Below are 26,032 nucleotides of genomic sequence, written 5' to 3' on the forward strand. Positions count from 1 at the left end.
AGGCTTCAGCCAGCCTGGAGCTCCTCTAGCCGCAGAGGAAGGAGGGAGGGTGCTTGTGGCTCAAAGTGGAGGGGGTCTCAGGGCTCCAGCTGCTGGATGAGTAGGCATGGGCAGAAGGGGTGGAGTCGGGGACTAGCCCCTCCAAAAAGGGGCTCTACCTGATGCCCATGCACCCACCGTTCATCACCTCATCCCATGCCTGGCTCCTGTATCCCTCCTCTCTCTCCCACTTGCTGCTCGCCTATGGTGTCCCTCCTCACACCAGCCCACTGCAAGAACCTCCGCTTGCTGGGGGCTCACCACTCACCTCCCCACTCATTGTCAGACCCGCCTCGCCCACCTCATTTCCCCACCACTTGCCTCGCTGCTTGCCTCACCATCCGTCTGCCCTCCACTCACCTCGCGCCCCCCCCCCTTGCAGCTAGCTCCCCATGCCCACCTCATCATGCTGCTGCTTGCCTCACTGCTTGCCTCCTTACTTCTCTGCCAGGGTGCCGCTCGCCTTGTTGCTTGGCTCCTCACCCCCCCACTCCACTCGCAGCTAGCCTCCTCTGCCCACCACATCACCCTATCACTCCACCATTCGTCTCCTCACCCCCCCGCCGCTCACCTTGCCACTCACTTCCTCACCCCCCCACTTTCAGCTAGCCCCCATTTCCCACCTCATCCCCCTACTGCCCACCTAACCTCCTAACTCCTCTGCCAAGGCCTCCGGCCACTCACCTTGCCACTCGCCTCCTCACCCTCCCCACTCGCAGCTAGCCCCCCGCCAGCCCACCTGCTTGCCTCCTTTCTCCTCTGCCCACTGCTCACCTCACCACTCGCCTTCTCACCTTGCTTCTTAAGTGGTGTGTATCCCACCTGTATCTTTAGAGAGGCGGTGCATACAGGAGCAACAGGGAGGAAGGGGAGAGGCTGATACTCCCGCCCCCACCCAGGAACCCCCTGGTGGCCACATGCATCCATGGTGGCCGCATTTAAGAAATGGTGGATAATATTTGCTCTAATGCTGTAGGTCAGGGGCGGGCAAACTTTTTGGTCTGAGGGCTGCATTGTGTTTCGTAAATTGTATGGAGGGCCGGTTAGGGGAGGGAGTTGTGGCCTGGCCTCCACCTCCTATCTGTCCCCCTAGGACTCTTGCCCCATCCAACCCCCCCGTTCCTTGATGCCCCCCCAGGACTCCTGCCCCATCCAACACCTCTTCTCCCTGTCCCCTGACCGCTCCTGGAACCCCTGTCTCTGACTGCCCCCCTGCTGCCCCATCCAACCCCTCTCCTTCCTGACTGCCCCCCCGGGACTCCTGTTCCCATTCAACCTCCTGTTCCCCCCTGACCACCACCCCGAACTGCCCTCTATCCAACCCTGCCTGCCCCCTTACCAAGCTGCCTGGAGCACTGGTGGCTGGCAGTGCTACAGCCATGCTGCCCGGCTGGAGCCGAGCCATGCTACTGCCACCACACAGCACAGAGACCAGGTCAGGCCGGGCTCCATAGCTGCGCTGCCCCAGGAGCTCACAGCTCTGCCACCCAGAGCATTGTGCCGGTGGCAGGGTGAGCTGAGGCTGCAGGGGAGGGGGAACAACTGGGGAGGGGCCCGGGGCTAGCCTCCTGGGCCAGGAGCTTGGGGGCTGGGCAGGACAGGCCCACGGGCCGGATGTGGCCTGTGGGCTGTAGTTTGCTCACCTCTGCTGCAGGGGTCCTGGGGGGGGGCATCAAGGAACAGGGGGGTTGGATGGGGCAAGAGTCCTAGGGGGACAGGTAGGAGGTGGAGGCCAGGCCACAACTCCCTCCCCTAACCGGCCCTCCATACAATTTACGAAACGCATTGCAGCCCTCAGACCAAAAAGTTTGCCCACCCCTGACCTACACATGATGACATAAAGCACATTTATGTAGATTTTTTGTATTGCTGTTTGTATTTTGAATGATTGCACATCAACTTCCGAATGCCTGCCACAAAGTTGCTTATGTATTTACAGCTTGTATTGAGCAGAATTATATCAATAACTGCCTAGAAAACAAACTGTTTTCTATGTATGTTTGATAAAGTGGTTTCTGTGCATCTGAATATTTACTGGTTTATATTATATCATGAACTTTAGGAATAACTATGTCACCAATGTTACTGGCCTCTCTGAAAATATCTATCTTTTCTGGATTGTAACTAACCAACCATGAGAGAGAAGAAATAGCCACAGGGATTAGGAGACTGATAATAAGATATGGAGTATGATTAATTGGTTGTAGGGTTTCTCTTTCCTAGTGAACATTGCTCACAGCATAATTGATGTAAACTGACATTTTTGGAGCATCTGAGTTAGTTTCTACATATGCATAACATCTAACATCACTGCCAAATACAGTGCAGGATGTAACTTTTTAACCAGGGAATATTAGAATTCCAGTTTCCCAAAACTGTTTTATTAACCTGAGGTTAAAAAACAACACGTTAACTTGGTGGTCTGCCTTATCTAGCACATTTTCTCAAAAAAAGAGAATCCTCCTCAAAACTTGTATTTGCTGCTTATAGCAGTTTGCTTTAATAAAAGCCGAGGCCTTCATCGCATAAAAGAATATGAATGTCTTGCCTGTTAATAATAACTGTTTCCTATATGTGTGTTTAGTTGATGAAATAAACATGTAAAAGTGTAGGCAACACATTTATGTCAAGTAAGAAACCTATATATACAGATTGAATGAATAGTTTAACAAAATACCCCCCCGCCCGCCCTATGACAGATAGGAGCTGTGCTGAGAAGTCAGGAAGGTAGATTCCCTTAGAGGAGTATCATTTGCCACTAGAGTTCTTGCTGTATGGTTAGTGCTTGAAAAATCCACATAATGACAAACAGGCAACTCCCCTGGCAGCTGGAGGCATTGTTTTCTGTAAGAATCTACACTTGACTTTGTTTTAAATCGCTGCTCCAGGCCAATGGGGGCTGCTGGAAGTGGCGCGGGCCAAGGGACATGCTGGCCGCCGCTTCCAGCAGCTCCCATTGGCCTGGAGCAGCAAACCGCAGCCAGTGGGAGCCACAATTGGCCAGACCTGCAGACGTGGCAGGTGAATAAACTGGCCCGGCCCTCCAGGGGCTTTCCCTGCACGAGCAGCGACCCCTGTTTGAGAAACCCTGCTCTAGCCCTTTATTGTTCTGAAGACAACCTACAGGATTTCCACTACTACAGTGCTGTATTTTTGAGTCAGTGGACAGCCCTACTGCCTTTGCTGATGCTTAGAACTTTTAAGTATCAGAAAAATGAAACTGTGAAGTCTCTCAGATAAGTTTTACTGGTGCTATTAATTGCAGCAGTACACTGGGGAAAATGTCATTCACTTTTTGCTACTTTTGGAGAAAGCTAGCATAAGTAGAGGCAAGTACTAAAAGCTATTTGTTGGGGGAGGATGACCTAACAAAGCAGAAGAGATGGGTAGTGTAGAAGAGGACCCCAGTCTCTCATACCAGCCAGCAGCGTGGTGTTGCTGACACTAGCAGAATCCAGTTCTGTCCAATAGTCAGGAGACTCAAGAATTGGGAAGAGAGGACAGAGGGAGAAAATAGATCCTTCTAGCTTCCAGCACGGGGATGGGGTGTTTCAAACTCATCAGTTACCTACTAGCCAGAGATGACATGTAGCCACCTAGAAGATGAAGTACTTCAGCAGGGTCCCAGGACAGCACCCTGGTGGGAATCTTTGCCCTCCCCTTCACCAATTGGGGGTGTGTGTGTGTCAGCGTTGGAGGGGTTGCTGGTGCTCCCTTTCATCACCCCTAGCCTCTGCCCCTGACTGTGGCCCAGCCGCAGCTCTGTTCCCAGCCCCACCCTCCGCTTTGGCCCCGATAGATGCAACTCTGGCCCCAGACCCTGCCCCACCCCCAACTATGGCCCCCATCTCAGCCCCCATACGCAGTCTGTGCCCTGCTCCTGGCTCTGAGGTGCAGATGGGGTAAGTGGAGGAGTGACCCTTAAAACTTTGGGGACCACTGATCTAGATAATACTTGAGTGCAGGGGACTGGACTAAAAGAGCTCTTGAGGTCCCTTCTGGTCCTATGATTCTGTGACTCTGTGCCACTGGAGTCCTGCAGCTCATTACTTGGTAGTTTAGCTCTTAAAATCTGAGCCTGGAACCAAAAAAGGTTGCTGCTTTGACTTTTGTGGTGCTGGTGAGAGATTACAGGCATTTAGTACATTTCCCAGAAGTATATCATAGATCATTAGGGTTGGAAAGGACCTCATTTAGTCCAACCCCCTGCTTGAAGCAGGACCAATCCCTAAACGGCTCCCTCAAGGATTGAGCTCATAACCCTGAGTTTAGCAGGCTAATGCTCAAACCACTGAGCTATCCCTTCCCCCATACATAGAGAGAGACTCAGAAATCTCCTAGTCATGGTATCTGATCTTCCGCATGCAGATTAAAGATGGCCAATTAAAGATATAGGTGGGAGGTTCTGTTTCTCTGTAACTTGATGGTGTGGAGCATTCATGCCTTCTAGGTCTTGTCTATATTGGGGAAAGAATTTCAGTTCTTGCTAATGTCTGTGCCAGTGAGAACCCTAGTACTAATGGTGCTCCAGCAGCTCTTTTAGCATTGTGGCAATTAAACGTTCTCAGCACAAGTCTACACAACATGGTGTTGAGCGCCACAGCTGGAACCAGAAGGCTGTCTATACCTAGTGTCGCAACCTACCAAAGGAGATAACTTTTTTTGTTAAAATTCCCAGTGTAGACAGACAAAATCTCAGTCGAGTTTAAGCAGTCTCTCACATTTGACAATGCCTGGCATTGATTTTTCTATAGTCATTATAATGAATTTTTACTGCGGTGGACCAACTGTTGCATATAACTTGATCTTGGGCATATTAATAGTGTTTGGAGAATCTTGGATGCTTCAGAGCTTCTGTTAAGATAACTAGACTAAAATAATGCCTTTTAAAAATATGTGGTATGGAAATAGGTTTCCAATATTTCTTGTTTTCAGTCCAAGCTTGATATCTTGCAAGAACTGAGGCTTGTGTAGCTATTTCAGCTTCTAGTTTTGACAGAAAATGAAGAGAGCTATGAAGGTTTTAGATAAACTAAAAGTTAATTATTGATTTTGGTTTCCCCTCTCTCTCTCTCTTTCCCCCTTCCACACCCCAAACCTCAGATTGTGTTTTTCGTTCAAGCTTGTTGCTTTTCTTTTATCTGAACCATTTAGCCTGTCACTGTTTGTTAATTTAGGGCTCCCATAAGCAGGCTCAAGGCAATGAGGGTATTTGAGTACAGCTGTCAGTATCTAATTATAAAGACTACTAAACTGCTACAACTGTTTGTTTTTGCCCCTTTCACCATGTGATGTTAGCTCAAAATAGGTTAAAGAGACAGCAAAGTGTAAATTCCACAAGTTCAACCCATACAGTTTTCAGAAGAATGTAAGCAACTAATGCTATTTCATTTTGCAACAAAAGACCTGTCCTAGATATATCTAGGGCAGGGGTGGGCAAATTACAGCCCGGGGGCCGCATCCGGGCCTCCAGACATTTTAATCCAGCCCTCGAGCTCTCACTGAGGAGCAGGGTCCAGGGCTTGCCCCACTTTGCGCAGCTCCCAGAAGCAGCAGCACGTTCTCCCTCCGGCTCCTACGCATGAAGGCAGCCAGAGGGCTCCGCACACTGCCACAAGTGCCACCCCCACAGCTCTCATTGGCCAGGAACTGTGGCCAATGTGAGCTGCAGGGGTGGCGCCTGTGGACAGGGCAGCGTGCAAAGATGCCTGGCCGTGCCTCTGCTTAGGAGTCATAGGGGGACATGCCGCTGCTTCTGGGAGGTGCTGGAGGTATGTGTTGCCTTACCCCCTCCCATGCCCCAACCCTGATCCCCCTCATGCCCTCCAAACCCCTCGGTCCCAGCCCAGAGCACACTTCTGCACCCCCAATCCCTCATCATCAGCCCCAACCCAGGGCCCGCACCCCCAGACAAAGCCTTCCTCCCCACACACCCCAACCCACAATTTCATGAGCTTTCATGGCCTGCCATACAATTTCCACACCCAGATGTGGCCCTCAGGCCAAAAAGTTTGCCCACCCATGATCTAGAGAGAGTTATGAAAGATCTGAGTTCTTACTGCTATATCAGAGACATCCATACTAACATGCATTGGGGGAGGACAGAGAACCCAAGGAACTAGGCAAGGTTCATCTTATAGATTTTTTTTAACTGTTCAGTGGATTTTGGAAATGAGTTTGAATAGGTTCCAGTCTTTGCTTATCCCCAGGATCCATAGGAACCCTTCTGGGATGTGGTATGGGTTGCCCTGTGATATTGTCCAGCCTGCTCTGCCCCAGGCAGCCTAGCTCTGCATTTGATACACTCTCCTGTCCTGCCACTCCTAACTTTTCTAGAACTCCAGTTGGGTGAGAGAGGCATGCTGAAGGGTCACTACTTCCTGTGTTCCTCCTTCCTCCAATACTTCTCTACTCCCAGAGACAATCAGAGTTCTTCTATCTGGAATTACAGAACACTCGTATCCTTTAGTACTGAGCTTCCTGAAAATGGCTCATTTCAGTATGGAGATCTTATGTAAAAGTTCAAGGTCCTGAGTGTTTTGTTGCCTCATTATGCATTACGGGTACATTTTGTTGCGAGCAACACATTGTATACAATTTAAAATTCAAGATGTGTATGTTCTTTATCTGCAGTCCCTATAGTGTTGACGCAGGAGTTGCTTTAAAAAAAACACTTTGCAAAGTTTTCCCTTATGGTTAGAATTTAATTTCAAACTCTTTTCTTTTTTAACTGGAAACTTTTCATCCATATACATTTTATTTATTTGATAACAGAATTGTGAAATCAGACTTTCAGTGTCTTACATCATCTGCACTGTGGATGAGTGTTTGTTAGTTTATTTCTAAAGAGCTAAATCTGTTTTGCTCAGGGTAGTGCTTCTGCAATTTCCTAATGAAAGTGCTTTTGCTCCTGAGCCAGTGCTTCAGTGAGTACCTTATAAAGGCTGGCCCTCACTAAAGCAGATTAGAGGGCAATGCGTTTACAGCTAAATATAGAACAAGGCAAATCCTATGCTCCTCCTAATAACTACTCAAGAGTCACTGCTGTTGTACTGAACCTTTGTTGATTAAATTTACTGCAAGTGGTAAGTCTTGTTTTGTTCTGTTTGTTCCCAGGTTCTATTAAAGGGCATCTCTTTGATGTCCAGAAAAACAATTTTAAAATCTAATTGTCAAGCTTCAGGTATGTGAAAAATGTGTTTTAGTATTTTGAAAAAAAAGACCTCCCCATCCCCCGGAACAAGGAAAATGTGCAGTAGTAAAAATTAATGTAAAAACAGACTGCACAGCTGCTGGGAAGTCTTATCTACTTCGCTGTGGGGAAGGCAGGGTGGCTTTCCATTCCGCTACCCCAAAGGAAAGCTGGTGTTTTTTCACCAAAGGAGTTACGGTGTATTAATTCAAGTCTGCTGGCTTGTTTATGCTCTGGAGGGTTGTGACAATAGGATTAATTAATGCATATTGTATAGTTAGCTTTGTTTTCTTTCCCAGGCTGCTGTAAGGTTTCCGTATGTTCTTGAAACTAACATCATGTTTGCTGCAATGAGAGAACATTCTTCCCAACCAAATGAGACACTATGATGACTAGCAGAACACAAACATAAAATCCACTATTAGTAGCAGACTTATGGAAATGCAGATTTTTTAATTTTTTTTTTTTTTTAGTACACATCAAACTCATTCATAAATGGTTAGTTGTTAGGCAAAATAGATCTAGCCCGTCACTAGCTAGAAGACTTAAAACCTGCAGGCACTGGGGTGACAGTATTATTTGTCTACTTCATGGAGAAAGCATGCACTGGTGATCTAGATATGTTGTCGGATGGTAAAGGGCTATATCTGTCTTTCTCCAACCTCCTCCTCTGAAGTTCCTGAGCACTCCAGAAGAGAGACTGCTGGACTCTGCTCATTGGAGAGCCTTAGCTCCTACAATACTTTCGAAGCTTCACTGTGCCATCTCATTCACCATCCTTGATTTTAACTCACAGAATGCAAGTAAGAGCATAAGGACGGCCATACGGGGTCAGACCAAAGGTCCATCTAGCTCAGTATCCTGTCTTCAGACAGTGGCCAATGCTAGGTGCCCCAGAGGGAATGAACATAATAGGTAATCATCAAGTGATCCATTCCTTGTCGCTCATTCCCAGCTTCTGGCAAACAAAGGCTAGGGATACCTTCCCTGCCCATCCTGGCTAATATATCTATTGATGGACCTATCCTCCATGAATTTATCAAGTTCTTTTTTGAGCCTTGTTATAGTCTTGGTCTTCACAACATCCTCAGACAAGGAGTTTCACAGGTTGACTGTGCATTGTGTGGAAAAAATACATTCTTTTGTTTGTTTTAAATCCGCTGTCTATTAATTTCATTTGACCCCTACTTTGTGTGTTATGAGCAGGAAATAACACTTCCTGATTTACTTTCTCCACACCAATCATGATTTTATAGACCTCTATTATACCCCCCCTTATTCATCTTTTTTCCAAGCTCAGAAGTCCCAGTCTTATCAATCTCTCCTCATACGGCAACCATTCCATACCCCCTAATCATTTTTGTTGCCCTTTTCTGAATCCTTGCCAATTCCAATTTATCTTTTTTGAGATGGGGCGACCACATCTGCACACAGTATTCAAGATATGGGTGTACCCTGGATTTATATATTTTCTATCTTATTATCTGTCCCTTTCTTAATGATGCCCAACCGTTTGCTTTTTTGACTGCCACTGCATATTGAGTGGATGTTTTCAAAGAACTAGTCACAATGACTCCAAGATGTCTTTCTTGAATGGTAACAGCTAATTTAGACCCCATTTTTTATATGTATAGTTGGGATTATGTATTCCAATGTTCATTACTTTGCATTTATCCACATTGACTTTCATCTGTCATTTTGTTGCCCAGTCACCCAGTTTTGAGAGATCCTTTTGTCTCTCTTTGCAGTCTGCCTGGGACTTAAGTAGGCAAATACATTGCCAGAAGGTTGGCTATGCAGTTTAACTGTACCTTCTTTAAATGTTCTTAATTTCTGGTAAAACTGTAGCTTGTTTTTTGGTTTGTTTTTGAGAGAGAGGATATTCTCAGTATGCAAAACTGTAACTGCTGGTTGGATCTTTTCTTATGTTACAACTTGAAGGCAGCAAAGCTAATCGTGACTCTAAACTTTTCTAGCCCTTTATGCTTTCTCTTTCAGGTGTGCTGGCATTTCCTAACCCCAGATAAATCATAGTTCTGGACTAGAAAACACTGATCTGCTGAGTTACAAAAGTGAAACACTGTTGGAATGACCAACAGAGGGGCCAGCTAGTGACATCATAAGGGTTGTTAAATAATTAAAAAATAATCGCAATTAATCACAATTAATTCACAACTATTTTTTTAATCGCACTGTTAAACAATTATAGAATACCAATTTAAATATATTATAAATATTTTCATGTTTTCAAATATGTTGATTTTAATTACAACACAGAATACAAAGTGTACAATGCTCACTTTATATTTTTATTACAAATATTTTCACTTTAAAAAAGATAAAATAAATAGTATTTTTCAATTCACCTCATAAGTACTGTAGTGTAATCTCTGGATTGTGAAAGTGCAACTTACAAATGTAGAATTTATTTTTTTACACAACTGCACTAAAAAACAAAACAATATGAAATTGTAGAACATGCAAGGTATGTCCATGCCAGCTATGCTAAACGTTCGTATGCCCCTTCATACTTCGACTTGCAACACCGGCTACAACTGTGCCATGCGAATGTCTGTTCTCATTTTCAGGTGACATTGTAAATGAGAATCAGGCAGCATTATTTCCTGTAAATGTAAACAGACTTATCTGTCATAGCGATTGGCTGAACAAGAAGTAGTACTGAGTGGATTTGTAGAAGATAAATTGAAAAATACTATTTCTGTTGTTTATCTTTTTTACAGTGAAAATATTTGTAATAAAAATAATATAAAGTTAGCACTGTACACTTTGTATTCCGTGTTGTAATTGAAATCAGTCTTTTTGAAAAGTAGAAAAAATCCAAAAATATTTGTAATATGTTTAAATTGGTATTCTATAATTGTTTAACAGTGTGATTAAAACCATGATTATTCACAACTTTTTAAAAAAATTGAGTTAATTTGTTTTACATTAATCATATGCCCTAGCTGTGATTAATTGACAGCCCTAATTATAACTGGGAAAAAATAGACATCTCACAAATTGGGGTAGATTATATCACTAGAGTGTTGTTGGGAGGGTTGTTAAAAAACTAATTTCCTTGGATACAGAAAACTAACTCGCAGATTCTACCAATTAACTGTACAGTAATTTGTAATTGATAGAATCTGTCCAGCTGTGAAACCAAGAATTCACTTTGTTCAGCCTAGGAGGAGCTGATGGCATGTGTAGTGTGTGCTTTGAAACCAGTCGCATGAGTGAGACTTGCTGCAAAATAAATCTTCTGTATAGCATCTATAAACAAATGGGCCTAAAATGAGGTAGAGTGTCTGTGTGTAAATGTGGGTGCATTAAACTTATTGGGTGATTGTGTTTTGTTGGGTTTTTTAGGTGTGGTTGTTTTTTTTTTTTTGACCATCACTAAAACTTGATTTGCGATAGGTAAAACTTGAGGGTGCTCTCAGATGAGTCAAGAATCTTGATAGAGTTTTATGTCCTGAATTATGTGAAATGGCTTACCCAGTCCAAACAATAACCTCCTCTGTGGGGAGGGTGAGGGGGAGAGGTAAGAGAACTGGTAGGTACAATGAAACTTCATTATATTCACTCTATATTACTTATTTGCATTCATTTAACAATATAGGGTGTAAAGCTTATGCAAAATATAGCTATGTAATTAAATCCATTACACTAATATACTCAAAACTGAAGAATAGTGGTTCTCATCAAATAATATGCTACAGTATTTAATAATTATGATTGAGTAAAAGTTTAATCAAAATTGCCATAGTAATCTCACATTAATTGAGGTCTGTATGTAAGGAATACTCTCCAATAGTTTAGGCCCAATATTTGTCCTAGCTTGAAAATCTAGATGGCATTCTATTAAATAATATCAAGTATCTATTTAAATACAGAATTGCTGGTGGAGGAAAACTAGCTACCATTTTGTGCGAGACACAGAAGGCGATGACTTCTCTTCCCAGTTCTTTAGTAGCTAATAAGCAAGTCATGGTTATAAATGCTTGAATAGGGCAGGAAAATGTATTTGGGAGAAATATTTGCCAAAGACTTGATCCTGTAAACATCTTTGTTATAGAACCCATATTGATTTCCATGGCACTCTGTAAGGCATGAGTTGTCATTTGTTTTTCGTCACTAAGGGCTAGATTATTGCAGCCCTTTGCTGGTTGTGCAGGGGAGTCAGGTTCCTCCTGACTTTCTTGCTCAGATTTTTAGTCTGCTAATGACGACAGCAGGGGCTATTCTCCCTGCAAGCTAATAGGTAGTGAAGCGGCAGAGAGTGGGAGGATCCATGCCTCCGTGCTCCCCTTCCTGCCAGCCTGAGTAGTTGACTGGGTGCACAAGACAAGAGTAAGTTGCTCTCTGAAAAGGTGTGAAGTAATTTACTCCCTCCTCAGAGTGAGGGGCAGTCGGGAGGAATTGTGACTTTTGTAAATCACAGTTTGGTCTTTCCTGAACCAGTGAAGCACCCAGTTGTCCCCTACGAGGTCAGATAATAAGGTTTCAATCTAGTCTTAAGTGTTTCTGGGTTTTAGTTTTGTTTTTTATCTTAAAAATCAGCTAAATTCTATTATGATGATGCCAGTATATATGAATTTACAAATCATGATCCTATAGAAGATCCTATGGCTGGTTAAAGCTGGCCCTTATTAGAGCTAGGATTATTGTTAGTCCTGAGACTCATGATTTAATACTGTAATTAATTTCTCTACTTTACATCTCTTGAAATAGAGGCAAGACAAATGATATTGTGACAATACAACTTTTGCGATTATTTTCTGGTACATTTCTGTGTAGAATGAAAGTTTCCATTTTTATAATATTGTCATGAATCAAGCTTTGTCAGGGAAACAAATTTCAATCAAATTATGCAAAATTATAGCTCTGTTTGCCTTTAAAATAACAAAAACTATTTTACATGAATTTTTCATCAGCGTTGCTTGAATCTATGAATGTTTTTGCTTTACTGTCACGTTACCGTGTTGTCTGTAAGTACTCTGATTAAATTGATATATGTAGTTAAACTATTTTTCTTTCTCTTGCAGAAATTTTATAAATAAGCATCAGAAGCCGGTGCTAACAGGCCAGCGGTTCAAAACTAAGAAGAGGGGTAGGATAAATGCTTTATTTTTTTCCCTCTTCATGAAGGTGATTAGAATTATCATCGTCATATACAGCGTTGCTTGCTATCCTCTCATTTGAAAGTTTAGTAGGATTAAGGTGTCCCCTCCTACCCACCACCATCCTCCCATCAGTGTTAAGGATACTGTTAGTGTTTTTAACGTAACCAAAGTTTATGCTTTTTTGTATACATTTAGGACTACATATAAGACACTTGGAGCTTGGCTTTGTTTGTATTAGTGTGCAGTAGCCTCAGGAAAGAGCAAGTTTTTAACCAGGATTACAGAAGATTTGGATATTAGGAAGCATAGTTGATGATGATTAGACACTTCTTCCAGCTGCCATTGTAAAGGCACATTTTTTATTAAGAAAGCACAACTACCAAAAGTTTTTTAAAAGACAAGCAGTATTCAGAAATGAACTTCAACTGATAAGGTTTTTAGAGTCAAATCTATGCAATCCCCCAAAACGGGCCCCTAATTTCTACCCTTGAAACTGGAGGTACTTAGATTTCATCAACCAAGTAACAAGTATGAACTTATCAGAAACTATAATAGCCTTAATAGGGAGCCACAGACAGTCTTCATGAGTAGTCCAATCTATCTTGCCACCCAGGCAAACCTGCCTCTGTGATAGATGGTCCCTTACACCAAAAATCACAACAATATCCAGGTTACTCCCAGTCCCAAAGGACCAGTCACTTACCCCAGGTCAAGTGCACCTTAGATATCTCACCAAAGACAATGCGTATAGCCAGTCTTACAATAGGTATAAGGCTAAAGCAGGTACACACGTACAGTGTGATACAATCTTAGGTTCCAAAAGATGATAGTAGCTGATATAATATGCAAGCTTTATATGCCCTTTAGGGCTAACTCAAACTAAACAGCTGAAGATCTCTTGCTTGTGCTTAGAAATCTTCGCATCTTCAAGTTCAAGCAGCATAGGGATATCAATTTCTCAACATGTATTTTTATTCCCTTCTCATAGTGATCAAGCAGCGATGGGATGGGGCTTGTGCGTTATCCTCTTCAGAGGTGTAGGGGAAGCAATCTATAAAGTCTTTTGTCCACAGTCGCTTCTCTGATGTCTGAGACCTTCTTTTGTTGGGAGAGGAGATAACAGCTCTTGTTGTAAACTAGCACTTCACACTTGGTAAAATGCTTCTTTCCTGACTGTGGGATTTACAGTCTTTGCAAACATTTTAAAGTTGCAGAGCCAACATTTAAACATTACTTTATAATACGGGATACAGATATTATAAGTAGGATTAATACATGTGGCATTCTACAAGATTCCATAAAGTTAAACACATTCTTATAAGTGTAATATCTATTTTAACAGTACTACCACACAGGTAAGCCAGACCAGTTTCCAGCTATGCATTTGTCAGTGTTCAGTGAGGCCTGGGGACTTGGTATGAGATGGCACTGGGTTTGCCAAAATCACCAAGGTATTCTAGTGAAATATAACCTTTTACATGCACAGATGCATCTCATAATGTATTTTACAGCTCACTGGCTTCTGTAGGTTGTGTTTAGTCTGGGAATTGGGCCATGTCATAAACAGATAAGCAAGAGTTAATAGAACAAAAGTACTTCATATCTCTTTTGCCTGTAAAGGGTTAACAAGATCAGTGAGCCTGGCTGTCACCTGACCAGAAGACCAATCAGGGGACAGGATACTTTCAAATCTTGAGGGAGGGAAGTTTTTGTGTGTGCTGTTAGATTTTGGTGGTGATTCTCTCCGGGTTCTGAGAGTGACCAGATGTGCAACCAGGTTTCTCTCCAATCTCCCTGATACAAGTTCTTATAGATTCAAAATAGTAAGTACTAGGTGGTAAGGCGAGTTAGGCTAATGTTTGTTTTCTTCATTTGCAAATGTGTATTTGGCTGGGAGGAGTTCAAATTTGTATTTTGATGAAAGGATTTTAATTTGTACTTGTATACTTAGGCTGGGAAGGTATTCCCAGTGTCTATAGCTGAAAGACCCTGTAACATATTCCATCTTAAATTTACAAAGATAATTTTTACTGTTTTTTCTTTCTTTAATTAAAAGCTTTTCTTGTTTAAGAACCTGATTGTTTTTTTTTATTCTGGTGAGATCCCAGGGGACTGGGTCTGGATCCACCAGGGAATTGGTGGGGAGAAAGGAGGGAAGGGGGAGAGAAAAGTTAATTTTCTCTCTGCGTTAGGATTACTTTCTCTCTGAGAGAGTCTGGGAGGGGGAGAGAGGAGGAGGGGGGAAGGTGAATTTTCCTCTCTGTTTTAAGATTCAAGGAGTTTGAATCACGGTGATCTTCCAGGGTAACCCAGGGAGGGGAAGCCTGGGAGAGGCAACGGTGAGGGAAAGGGTTTACTTTCCTTGTGTTAAGATCCAGAGGGTCTGGGTCTTGGGGGTCCCCGGCAAGGTTTTGGGGGGGACCAGAGTGTACCAGGCACTGGAATTCCCGGTTGGTGGCAGCGCTACAGGTTCTAAGCTGGTAATTGAGCTTAGAGGAATTCATGCTGGTACCCCATCTTTTGGACTCTAATGTTCAGAGTGGGGAATTATACCATGACAGGCCAATAAAGGGCTGCTTAGCAGTAGTTCACTTTGACTGTGAAGAGAAACAATTGGTAATAATGGATGTGATACTACAGAAACCACTGTGAGCAAAATGTGTGTATGTGTGTGAGAGAGAGAGAATATGAATTATAGATATATCCTGGCTGCTATAGTAATTTATTCTATTATCTGTAATTTAACCTGGATTTTAACTGCTCTGGTTTACAATGGATTTATCAGAACGGTTACATGATATTGTTTGTTTCCAGCTAATTAAAATGAGTTTCAGTGTGTATCCTTTTAAATTATTGGTTTATCTTTTCTGGAGAGGCTTTTGGAGCTGTATGTCTCTTGACCTCTCCTCCAATAAATTATGATAGTCTGCTAATAGCTATAATACATGGCTTACTATGCCACTCGTATGCATGATTCATTGGTGGCACTGTTGTTTTTGGTGCTTTTTTTTTTTTTTTTTTTTTTTTTTTTTTTAGAGAGTTCTCGTGTGTCCTCGGCAAAACTAACCTTCCTTAATTAAGTGGCCCAAGAATCAAGTTCAAGATCCTCAGTGGCCTGGGTCATTAGTGGTGGTCTGCCCATGTGGTGCTCTGGCATGTCGGCTTCTGAAGAGGGATTTAGCTTGATGGGAACCATTGCTGCTACTCTCTTCCCAGCTGTGTTTTGTCTGTTTGGGCTCACCTTGCCCTCTGCCTACCTCCCAGCCTTGCCAGAGGAGCTGTGTGCAACATGACAATTCCTTAGAGGCTAGCCTGCCGTGAGACATAGAAACAATTTAAGGTGATTGTGGACATTGGGCAGTGGAGTTCGAAACAGCGATCAGAGCAGTCACGGTAGGACACCTCCTGGAGTCTACTAAAGTCGATGCAAGTAACGCAGCATCTACAGTGACACTGCATTGACCTAACTGCGTCAACCTAAGTGCAATATTAAGTCAGTGTAGCTTGCGAGTTACATCGGCAGGAGCAACATTTTAGCTTAGACGCTTACAGAGTTAGGTTGACATAAGCTGCCTTGCATTGACCTAATTCTATAGTGTAGACCAGGCGAAAGTGACTGGATTCTGGGTGGCTCACTTTTAGGGTGCCAAACTTGGAAAAACCTTGAAGAAGCCTGTTTTTTTTCAGCAGGCAGTTCTCAGCTTGCTTCCTGCTTAGCTGTTATGTTGTATTACAGCAGTGCTCCAAATGTGTTGGGTGCTGTGGAGACATTTAGGAAGATGCAGTTCCTTCCCTGAAGAGCTTAGTTATCTGCTGGCAACTAAAGAAATTGCTAACATACATCTGTTAACAGTGCTTTAGTTGCCAGGAGTTAAAATTACTAAAGCTGGAGAAGGAAGAGTGGGGGGAGGGGGCAACTGGAGTGGTGTTGCAATGTGTGATAGTCTAAGATGCAGTCCCTCTTTGGGCTTCCCCTGGGTAGGGTGGCTAAATGTTGCACTCTGGCCTCTACTATCCGGTTACTTGCACAAATAGGAGAATTCTAGTGAACTCTTGGTCAGTGCAGTCTTTCCTACACTCCTGGATGCTGTTTTTTCAGTGGTCCTATCTGCAGTAGTTGGGATCAGGCCAGGATTTGTGGACATGGCACAGATATACATGAGCCTACCATATTGGAGCATAGATGTGACTGTCCAGCGTATTCCTTTTCTCTTGTGTTTCAGGCTCCTGTGAAGTGAGAGAGAAGGTAGGATCTGGAGCAAAATCACCACTGCCTGACCAGGCTAGAAAAACACATCCCCACATAAAACACTGTAGGTGTTACATGGGCCCAGTGGCATATTGGCAATGCTTCATGCCAGCACATGAGACCCAGATCTATTCCTGTGATATCAGAGATGGGAGTATATCCTTCAGAAACACACAGTCTGGCAAACTAAAGAACCATGCAGATGCTATTAGCCAGAAAGTTGGTGAGTATGGGTAAACTGCAGTATAGGAGGAAGTGAAGAAAAAGGAAATCCAGGTGCCATTCAGGAAGAAAATTGTTCAGTAGAAAGTCAAAATAAACACTACTACAGTAAAATGAGGTCAGAAAGGGGACAGGATGGATTGTGTGGAGGAATGAATTCAGTTTCCCTGGCTTGTGAGCCTTTTGTTGAAGGGTTAAGATTCATTTGTTGAAGAGGAAAATTCAAATGTATTTTATGATGTGGTGCATCTGTACAGAAGGGAAGAGAGTGACTTCTGCAAACGAAATGAGTGGAACTGCTAGCTGGCTCTAATTATGCACTTGAAAACTTCACATACTGTTCCTCTTCCATGATGACAGCTTCTTATTCAGCTTGTTGTGCTGGTTCAGCACATCACTTCTAGGGATGCAAGTTGTTAAGAAAACAACATTTCACTAATGACATGTATCACTCTTCGGGCAATTTTTTTTTAAAAAAATCCTCTTCCTACACATGTTAGATTGCAACAGAGAAGAAAATATTAGGACATTCCAGATGGGAAGAGGCTTGTAGGCAGGAAAAGTATCTGGGTTTAAAGTAATTGTAGAAAATATTAGTGGTGCTGGTGTTTTGTGTTGCACCGTGATCCACAGCCCCCATAGTGCTAGACACAGTGAAGCCCTCCAAATTTAACACATTGAGTATTTTAAACCTGCCTGTCTGAAAAATATAAAAATATCCATACGTTTAAAACTCTTAGGGGTACGGACTTTGTCTTCTTAACTGTCTGTAAAGCACCTAGTATGCTGTTGATATCGTGTGAATAATACATATTCTTGTGGTTCCCCAAGGAGGAATAGTTTGTACTTCCTTTGGTGGTTTGGTAGCATTTGTGATTCTTCTCCTGGTATTGTGTTTCTTGTGCACAAATAAAAACATTTTGGGCATTAGTACACATTAAGGTGAAATGATTGCTTTTTATAGTCCACGCTGAGAAGTACTCTCGGAGGCTCAAGATATCTGTGAATAAGCAGCATGACTGCTCAGAATGACTCTGCTACAGTTTTTCTCCATGGATTTTCCTGGAACACTAACTTCCACACTAAGCCCTCTCTTTTCTTTCCATTCCCTTTAATGCCCTGCCAAAATCCCCACTGAGTTACTTTCGTTATCAATACCTGCACTGAAACTCCTTACAGACCATTGCAGAGTATTTTCATTACATGCCCCACAGCTCCTAGGACCTGCTGCAATAGGAGGTGTAGTTTGAATAGGGCTAGTTTAAGGGTGCAGTAGCAGAACCATTTGCTTGATCTGGGTTTTTAATAGATCTTCATTTTTACTAGTAAATGAGAGGTTTATTCCTTCATGTGCAGAGACTATTATATTCTTAAGTAATTGGTGCTGTTATGTGATCATATGACTTGGCACCAATATCTAACACAGAAGACAAAATGCTGTGTAAAATTCATGATTGTTTCTGTTTTAAACACTCTCATGCCTGGTCTCTGCTGCACAAGTAGGTTGGCAGCTACACACTACAGCCCCGTCCCACTGATGTAAGTGCCTTACGCCTCTCATGGAGGTGGAGTAACGTCGGTGTAGTTAGGGCGATGCAGTGTCTGTGTAGACACTGCATTCCTTACATTGACTCTTGGCTGTCTTGTCAATTCCAGGGCTTTGCTGGATCTCTGTTCCAAGCCATGCTGTCACCCAGGCTCCCAGCTTGGACTGCTGCCCAGGCTTCCCTCTGGCTCCTCGCTTCCTGCCGGGACCACGGCAGCCGACCAGACTGCTAGTTCCCCAGCAGGAGCATGGCAGGTGACTGGACTTCGGGGGCAAATCTCCCAGCCGGAGGCGAGAAGCCCAGGGGGACAGCAGGGCTCCCAGTGGGAAGATGTGTGGAACTGAGAGCCCTGGCTCTCAGCCCCCCACGCTCCCTCTCTTTGGTCAGTGGAAGTGCTCTGGTGAGGACACACACCACTGACAGAAGGAGAATAGTGTGGACATCAGCCACTGTAGTAATTACTGCCGTGGCTGTAAATCAACCTAATCTAAGTCGATTTAAGAGTATAGTGTAGACATGCTCTCAGACATAAGCCATTCAAAGCACACAAGTGTAAATCCTTGCTTTGCTGGGAGGTTTCAGGTGTACATAGCTCCCTATTAGCAGCTTGTTAGCTTATTAAAGAAAGAAGAAGCAACAGGAGGTATATGTGTATGTGTCTAAGCTTAATCTAGATTTGCAAGTGCATCCATTATGACTAAGGACCTTGACTTAGAGATGCTGTCTGAAGGTCAAAGTGAGCATTTTAATCAAGGTTTTCTACTGAGGACTGAACTAGGTGATGCATCATTGACTATTACTCTTCTCTGTTTCAAGAGCTGCTGCTCTCTGTCAATCTGGGGAACAACTGGTGACAACGCCATGTAACCCCCCCGACCCACACTCCTCCGTGCTGATAGAACATAGGAGTTTGTTGGCTGTTGTGATCTTTTCTCTTCACCAAGATTTGCATATGTCAGTGCATGAATTAAGTTGCAGTTTAAATTCCAAGAACATCAAAAAATGAAAGTTCCTGCCGCACTTTTAACTAGGCAGCTTTGCACAGCCTGTATTTTATCATCTAATTTAACAACATATATAGTAACATATTGAGGAATGCATTTAGTAAGAGAAATAGCAATAGAAAATTGTACATATATACAGTTTAATTTTGCATTAATGGATTTCTTCTATTTAATTTTCCCAAGGTAGGTTGTGCATATTCCTTTTTAGTTTTTGAAAAAGAAGGGGGAGAGAAAAAAGTACAATTCCCAGAACTAACAAAAGCCAACTGATACTTGTGAAATAGGATAATCAGAATGGGAAATAGGTTATGCTCCCATACCACAGACATGTCAGTTGTTGTCTAATATGTAAATCTAAGCATACAGATGTCTGGTTGACTTGTTTGTTTGTTTGTTTTTCCTTTCCTAGATGAAAAGGAGAAATTTGAACCCACAGTTTTCAGGGATACAATTATCCAAGGCCTCAATGAAGCTGGGAATGATCTGGAGGCTGTAGCCAAGTTTCTGGACTCAACAGGTTCAAGGCTAGATTATCGTCGCTATGCTGACACGCTGTTTGATATCCTGATAGCTGGCAGCATGTTAGGTAAACTTTGCGCATCTTGTTGATGCTAGAAAATTTCTGTACATAACATTTTAGTGGAGGAATGTGGTTAAATAGTGTACACTTTGCTCCACAAAAGCTATTAACTCTGCCCTCAGTATTATCTATCTAGGTACTTATTTAGTCTGCAATCAGATAGGTGGTGGTATTATTTATTATTGTGTTATGGTAGTGCCTAGGGACCCCAGTCCTAGATGAGAATCCTACAGTGCAAACAAAAAATGGTCACTGCCCTGAGGCACTTACAATCCACATATAAGAGAGGCGACCGATGAATACAACAGACAGGCCAAATGTGTTGGCATGAACAGCATAGGAGGAGAGGAAGATGCACAGAACATGGTACAGGAGGAGAGGAAGATGCTAAGGCAGCTTTTTGTATGAAATGAAGAGGAGAAAGCTGCTGTAATCAAAGGGAAGGATGATCATGATTTGGGCAAGGGCTTTTTGCAGTAAGGATCAAGGAGAGAAGAACTGTTGTTTTGTTAAGAGCTGTTTATGTAGAGGAGGAAGCAACAGGATTTGGTGACAGCCTGAATGTGGAAGAAAAATGCAACACAAAGGTAGTGAGCCTGGGTGATGTGGCAGACAGTGGAGTTGTTGGTGGGAACTAAGGGGGTTTGGAGGGAAAGTAAGCCGAGTATTTTGTGGTGGTGAGTTCGAGATGGTAGCAAGTTGTAAAGATGTGACTGGGAGAAGGGTATCTGGAGATGCAGGAATGGACATATGAGACAAGGTTACTGTTAGGTACATGTAAGAGTCTGGATTTAAAGATAACAATGGGTAAGCGAAAGCAGGACCTGCTCTAGGCACCAGCAAAACAAGCACATGCTTGGGGTGGCACATTTCCAGGGACGGCAACCTAGAGCCGGCCCTGGGTAGGAGCTCTGTAGCAAAAGAAGCCCTGCATGTTAACCATGAAGGTGTCCGTGAACTCAAAGCAATAAGCCAGCATCATGGTCCATGCCATGATCACCATCTGGAAGTAAAGCATGCTGGTGAACGCAGAGGGCACAGGCACTCTGGCTCTGGTGGCCGCAGCAGCCCCCCTCCCAGTCTGCACACTCTGTCCGCTCCCTGGCAGCATCCACCGGGGGAGGAGGCAGCTAGTCCCAGCCAGCAGTGGCAGTGGCACCCGGGCACAGGCTGGAGCACATGGGCTGCACAGGAGGCTGGTTAGTTCCGGGCAGCGGCTCGGTTCATGAGCTAACACCGAGCAGCTGCACCCATGCACAAGCCCATGCCCATGCGCTGCTCCTGTCAGGCAGCTGCGCCCAGGCACAGGCTCGTGCACTGGGGGAGCAGGCAGCAGCTAGACCCAGGCAGCAGCGACAGCTCCATCCAGGCATGTGCAGGGGGAGGTGGGTCTCCTCCCTGGAGCAGCCCCTGACCACTGAAGTGGGGAGCCTGGCTGAGAAGCGGATCCAAGTGTTCCCCTCTCCAGTGGCTCTGGGGCCCCAGCATTCGAGCAAAGCCTGCCCCTGGGCAGGTGCCTGATGCCTCTGCCCAGCACCAGCCTCCCACAGGAGGGAGGGGGACAGGAATCCCAGTCACTCCAAGCCCACCAGCTCAGCCCGCATGAGCCTGACTCTGGGCAGGCAACACAGCTGTCGCTCCTGGGCTGCCAAATCCGAACCCTTTTCCCTCTTAGGATTCTGTGTCTTTGTTCAAACAGCTGGAGCAATAATTGCCCGTGCTGAGCAGCTTTGTGCACAGCCCCTACCGCCACCTCCTCCACTCTAGCTACTTGCTAGACTTGGCGGTGCAGAGCTGTCCTCCACGCCAGCGATGCCAGCCTGTGAGAAACACACACACGCTGTCAGACTCCTCATCATCTGCTTTAACCTCGCTTTCCAAATTGCTGCACAGGGATTCCAGGGAGTTTAGCAAAGGGCGCACCCCCGCCCCAAACCCTGCCCAAAACTTTGCCCTATTGCAGTTTGTTTGCAAGACAAGCACATTGATGCTGTCTCTTTAGTGCCAACACTAGGTGCAGCTCGCGATCAGCAGGCAGTGGGCAGCTCCCTAGAGGACCCTCGAGGCAGTCCCACCTGGAGCACTCCAGTGGGCAGTGAGAGGGAGGGAGAGCCTCAGAATGGACTGAAAGCTCCCCAGAGCCTATTTCACCACCAGGCTTATCGAATTTTAATTTAGTTAACAAGGTTGGTCTATAAGAGGCTGATCCCAAACCCACTGAAGTCGGCAGCCCTCTTTCCATTGTCTTCAGTGAGCCTCTGATCAGACTCTAAGCACACACTTCCTATGCTCTGCTTCTTATGTGAAAACAACTTCATTCCCAGGACAAATATTTAATGAGATGAGCAATAAGAATGTTTAAATTTCTAATAAATACTCAGAAACCACAATATATTTCTCAATAGTACTATAACAGCAGTACAATGGTTAAATGCTTTTACTGTGTTCTTCAAATGCTTTATATGTATATTTCCTTCATATAAGCTGCTCCAGCACATTAATAGGATCTTACCTGAAAGAGGACAATGTATATTTAACTTTGGTAAAATAAAACAAATAAATACTCCATCCTTTGGGGAAATCACACTTACAGTATAAATGGAAAAAGGAGTCTTATTTAAAAATGCAAGCATTTTAAAGATTAAACAAAAATGGTAAATTCTTTTACAGATGTACCAATATATTCTTTAAAAAGTTATGCTCTGAGATCAGAATTCCAAAAAATAAATACAGATAACAAGTAACTTTCAGGTTGTGCCCCAAAAGGGCAAAAGCCAGAGGCTGTAGTCAAAAAGCTCAAATGGTCTTTTGCAAGGCCAAACTGTTAACCTTAAATCCATTTTAAACTTTACTTGGCTTTGTTACTACAATCAATCAGTCTGATCTCAGTTGTAAACCAGATTTGACAGTTATTTTTTCCCTCTCCTGCCCGAGCAAAGGAACCTCCACAGATTTTGTGTGTGCTTTACCTTTTTTCCTGTGCTATACTAACAAGAAATACTCCCTACAGAAGGACTGGCTTAGCATAGCATGGAAATGTGGCACTGGAACAGCAACAGGGTTGGCAGATTCTGTCACTTTGGTAAAGAACGTGCTGAATAGGAGAATTTATTTAGAAAATGGGGAAAATTATTCTTTCAAACACACATACAGCTTTGAGAAGTCAGATTCACTTATACCGAAAAATTGGACTCAGAATTATTCACAGTTGATTAGACCAAGACAAGCGTTTCTCAAACATTTCTCAGTGCTTAAAATTAAATGAGTACACTAGTAGGAAATTGTTTTATTTCACTAACTACAAATTCTGTTTTCATTTTTTAAATTTTAAACAGTCAAAAAACAAAACAAAACAAAAAAACATTGCAAAGTGCAAATGTGTAAAAGCCAAAAAAAAGCGGGGGGGAGCCAAATTTTTTTTTTGCTTGGGGCGGCAAAAAGCCTAGAGCCAGCTGTGAGTGAAAGGGATTACAGGAAATCACCCAGAGAGAGAGGGGAATGCTCAGAGGATTACTGACATACAGATTAGTTACTAGTATCTCAACAACTGTATTTATAGCAGTGAATTTGAGTGTGCAGCAGTATTTTCCCTTTACTCTTCAGTTACTTTGACTGCGGTTTCTAAAACAGTGGTGGGCAACCTGTGGTCCCTGTGGCCTGCCATTTCCTACAGCTCCCATTGGCTGGGAACGGTGAACTGCTGCCACTAAGAGGTTGCCCACCACTGTTCTAAAAGGAATAAGCTCTGATCACATTTACATAGTTACTGGATGAGCTATATAGAACCAGCCCACATCTACTTCAAAATATTTCAGCATAATGGTATGGGATGAAAACTCTATTGTGTCACTAACTCCAATAGCCACTGGAGAACTGAGAGCAAATAATCTGCATTATTGACTGCAGAAGCACAGATTTTAGCCCTTGATGTACCAGGAAAACTTCCACTAATTCCCACCCATGCAATAGCTACAAAAGCAGCTTGAAATACAGCTGTATGATTCCTGGGATAAGGGTCGAAAATCAAACTTGAGACATTCGGAAATGCTGTCCCAACTTGTGAGTATCCTGAAGACCTGACAGCACTGAGGATTTATAGATTACAAATGGGAAAGGAGTACAAACAAATGCAGACAGTTTGTTGAAAGGATGATGGATAGTAATGGTGCAGAAGAGAGATGATGTTTAAGAAAAACAAACACAAATTGAACAAATTTGTTGGGGGAACATTGGTAGGCAGAAATAGTTTTCAATAAATAATCAGCTGCCTAGCACCTGTGTCTGAATCGCAACTCTGTGTTTTCCCATTTTATATTTAGTAGATTTTCCTGATGCATAATGGTCTATATTTTCAATATTAATTTTACCCGAGACACTTTTTTTTAGCATCTTTTATGTCCAAATTCTGTTTGGGGTGCTTGATTACAAACCTGTATCAATAACTTTTTTCACACCATAACTTTATCTAGTTTTTTCCACTGTATGCTTTTTCCTCTAGAAAAAAGTTAGTTCTCCCCTCTGTTCCTGAAACTCTGTATTAATATATTGGCATAAAAATGGTAGAGGAGACAAAATGTTTGACCTTAATTCACTTGACTTCGATAGGGCTGTTCACATGCTGAATTGAGGCCTACTTTTGCAATTGCTTCTGATGCCCATTTTCATTCCACCTTGCACTAGTGATACTTAAGAGGTTATAAGCTTTAGTAAGTTTAGGAGGCCTTATCTGAATGGTGCATCTTTATTGTGCTTTTTCTCTTTCTTTTTAGCCCCTGGAGGGACACGCATAGATGACAATGACAAGACCAAGATGACCAGCCACTGTGTATTTTCTGCAGATGAACATCATGACTGTATCCGAAACTATGCTCAGGTTAGGGTAGGAAGGGAAACCCATTATTGACAGGCCACTGTAGTCTGTTTATAAATCATTAGAAAAGATAATAACAATAAATCTGCAGATTGACCTTGCAGTAGACTAATTACAAAGCAGTTAAGTAGTATAGTTGTACTAATCTGCCTTTGTCCCCTCTAACCTATAAGCATTAGATAAGAAAAAGGATTTCTAGAATTATCTAGTCACAATTCCTTTAAAAGACAATTATAGGGCTGTCATACATTTATCTTTGATCCTATTTCTTGTAAGGTTTATCAATCATTTTCTATTCTTCTCTTTAGTTTAGGCTGCCCTTTTCTACATACAGAGTTATTTTATAAAAGGTTTTAGCAAGTTTACTCTTACATACCATCTGTTAATTAAATATAATGACTGAAAAATTTAAAGCCTAATCCTACAACTCTTCTTCATGCAAGTAATCGAGATTTGCACAAATAGTCCAGTTGACATCAGTATTCCTCTACAAGTGATGAAAAAGGTAATTCACAAGAGTAAGAGTTTGAAGGACTGGAAAAATAGGCCTATGTGAAATAAATATAAATAAGCAATGAAACTTAAAATATTATGCAAGAATATCTCAAATCTCGTAACTCCTTAGGGGAGTATAACAAATAATAACAATGAGTAATAGCAGTGCATCATAATCCTTAATATTCTAATAAGGATGAGTATTGTCATTACAGAAAAATATGAGCCACCCTATAATTCTGCATATAAGTAAAACTAAATTTAAAAAAACAAAATCTCATTAGTGCGTGTCCAGGTATAATAAATAACAATAAATCTGTTATTTTTTAAATAGTATCTATGTAACTAATTATTATGGTAACACTGGATACAGTACATGAAAGAATAAGAACCATTATCACTGCCGATATGTTCAGGTGATGTACAAACCCTCGCAAGACTCATACAAAGGGCACTAGCATCAAGAATTGTTTCAATAGAATATGCTGGCTGAGAAGTGCGAGGCTACTTTAAAAATACACCTGGAGGAGTGAAATTATTTTGTGTAGCAAGCAAAATGTTTAGCCACTCCATCCCATGTTAAGAATATACCTCTCTTTTTAAGAACATCTTTATTCATAATATTTATTACACAAAATTGTTGCTTTTGGTTCTTCAGCTTGGATAGGTTTTAAAGTTGTCTGGTAATGACAACTGGAAATATAAATC

The 26,032-nt window shown here is 42.7% G+C and overlaps 1 protein-coding gene across 1 annotated transcript in view; it reads left to right on the top strand.

Annotated features, from left to right (window-relative positions):
• Positions 1-10,475: 10,475 nt before the first annotated feature.
• The window catches only part of BZW2 (basic leucine zipper and W2 domains 2), a 58,403-nt gene continuing 42,846 nt past the window's right edge, over positions 10,476-26,032 (top strand). The window contains exons 1-4 of the mRNA XM_030550709.1: positions 10,476-10,530; positions 12,280-12,344; positions 19,789-19,965; positions 24,729-24,832. Of these exons, the coding sequence (XP_030406569.1) occupies positions 10,526-10,530; positions 12,280-12,344; positions 19,789-19,965; positions 24,729-24,832 (351 nt within the window). The 5' untranslated portion in view covers positions 10,476-10,525. The remainder of the gene's footprint in view (positions 10,531-12,279; positions 12,345-19,788; positions 19,966-24,728; positions 24,833-26,032) is intronic.

This window comes from Gopherus evgoodei, chromosome 2, assembly GCF_007399415.2.
Source record: "Gopherus evgoodei ecotype Sinaloan lineage chromosome 2, rGopEvg1_v1.p, whole genome shotgun sequence".
NCBI classification, from domain to species: domain Eukaryota; kingdom Metazoa; phylum Chordata; order Testudines; family Testudinidae; genus Gopherus; species Gopherus evgoodei.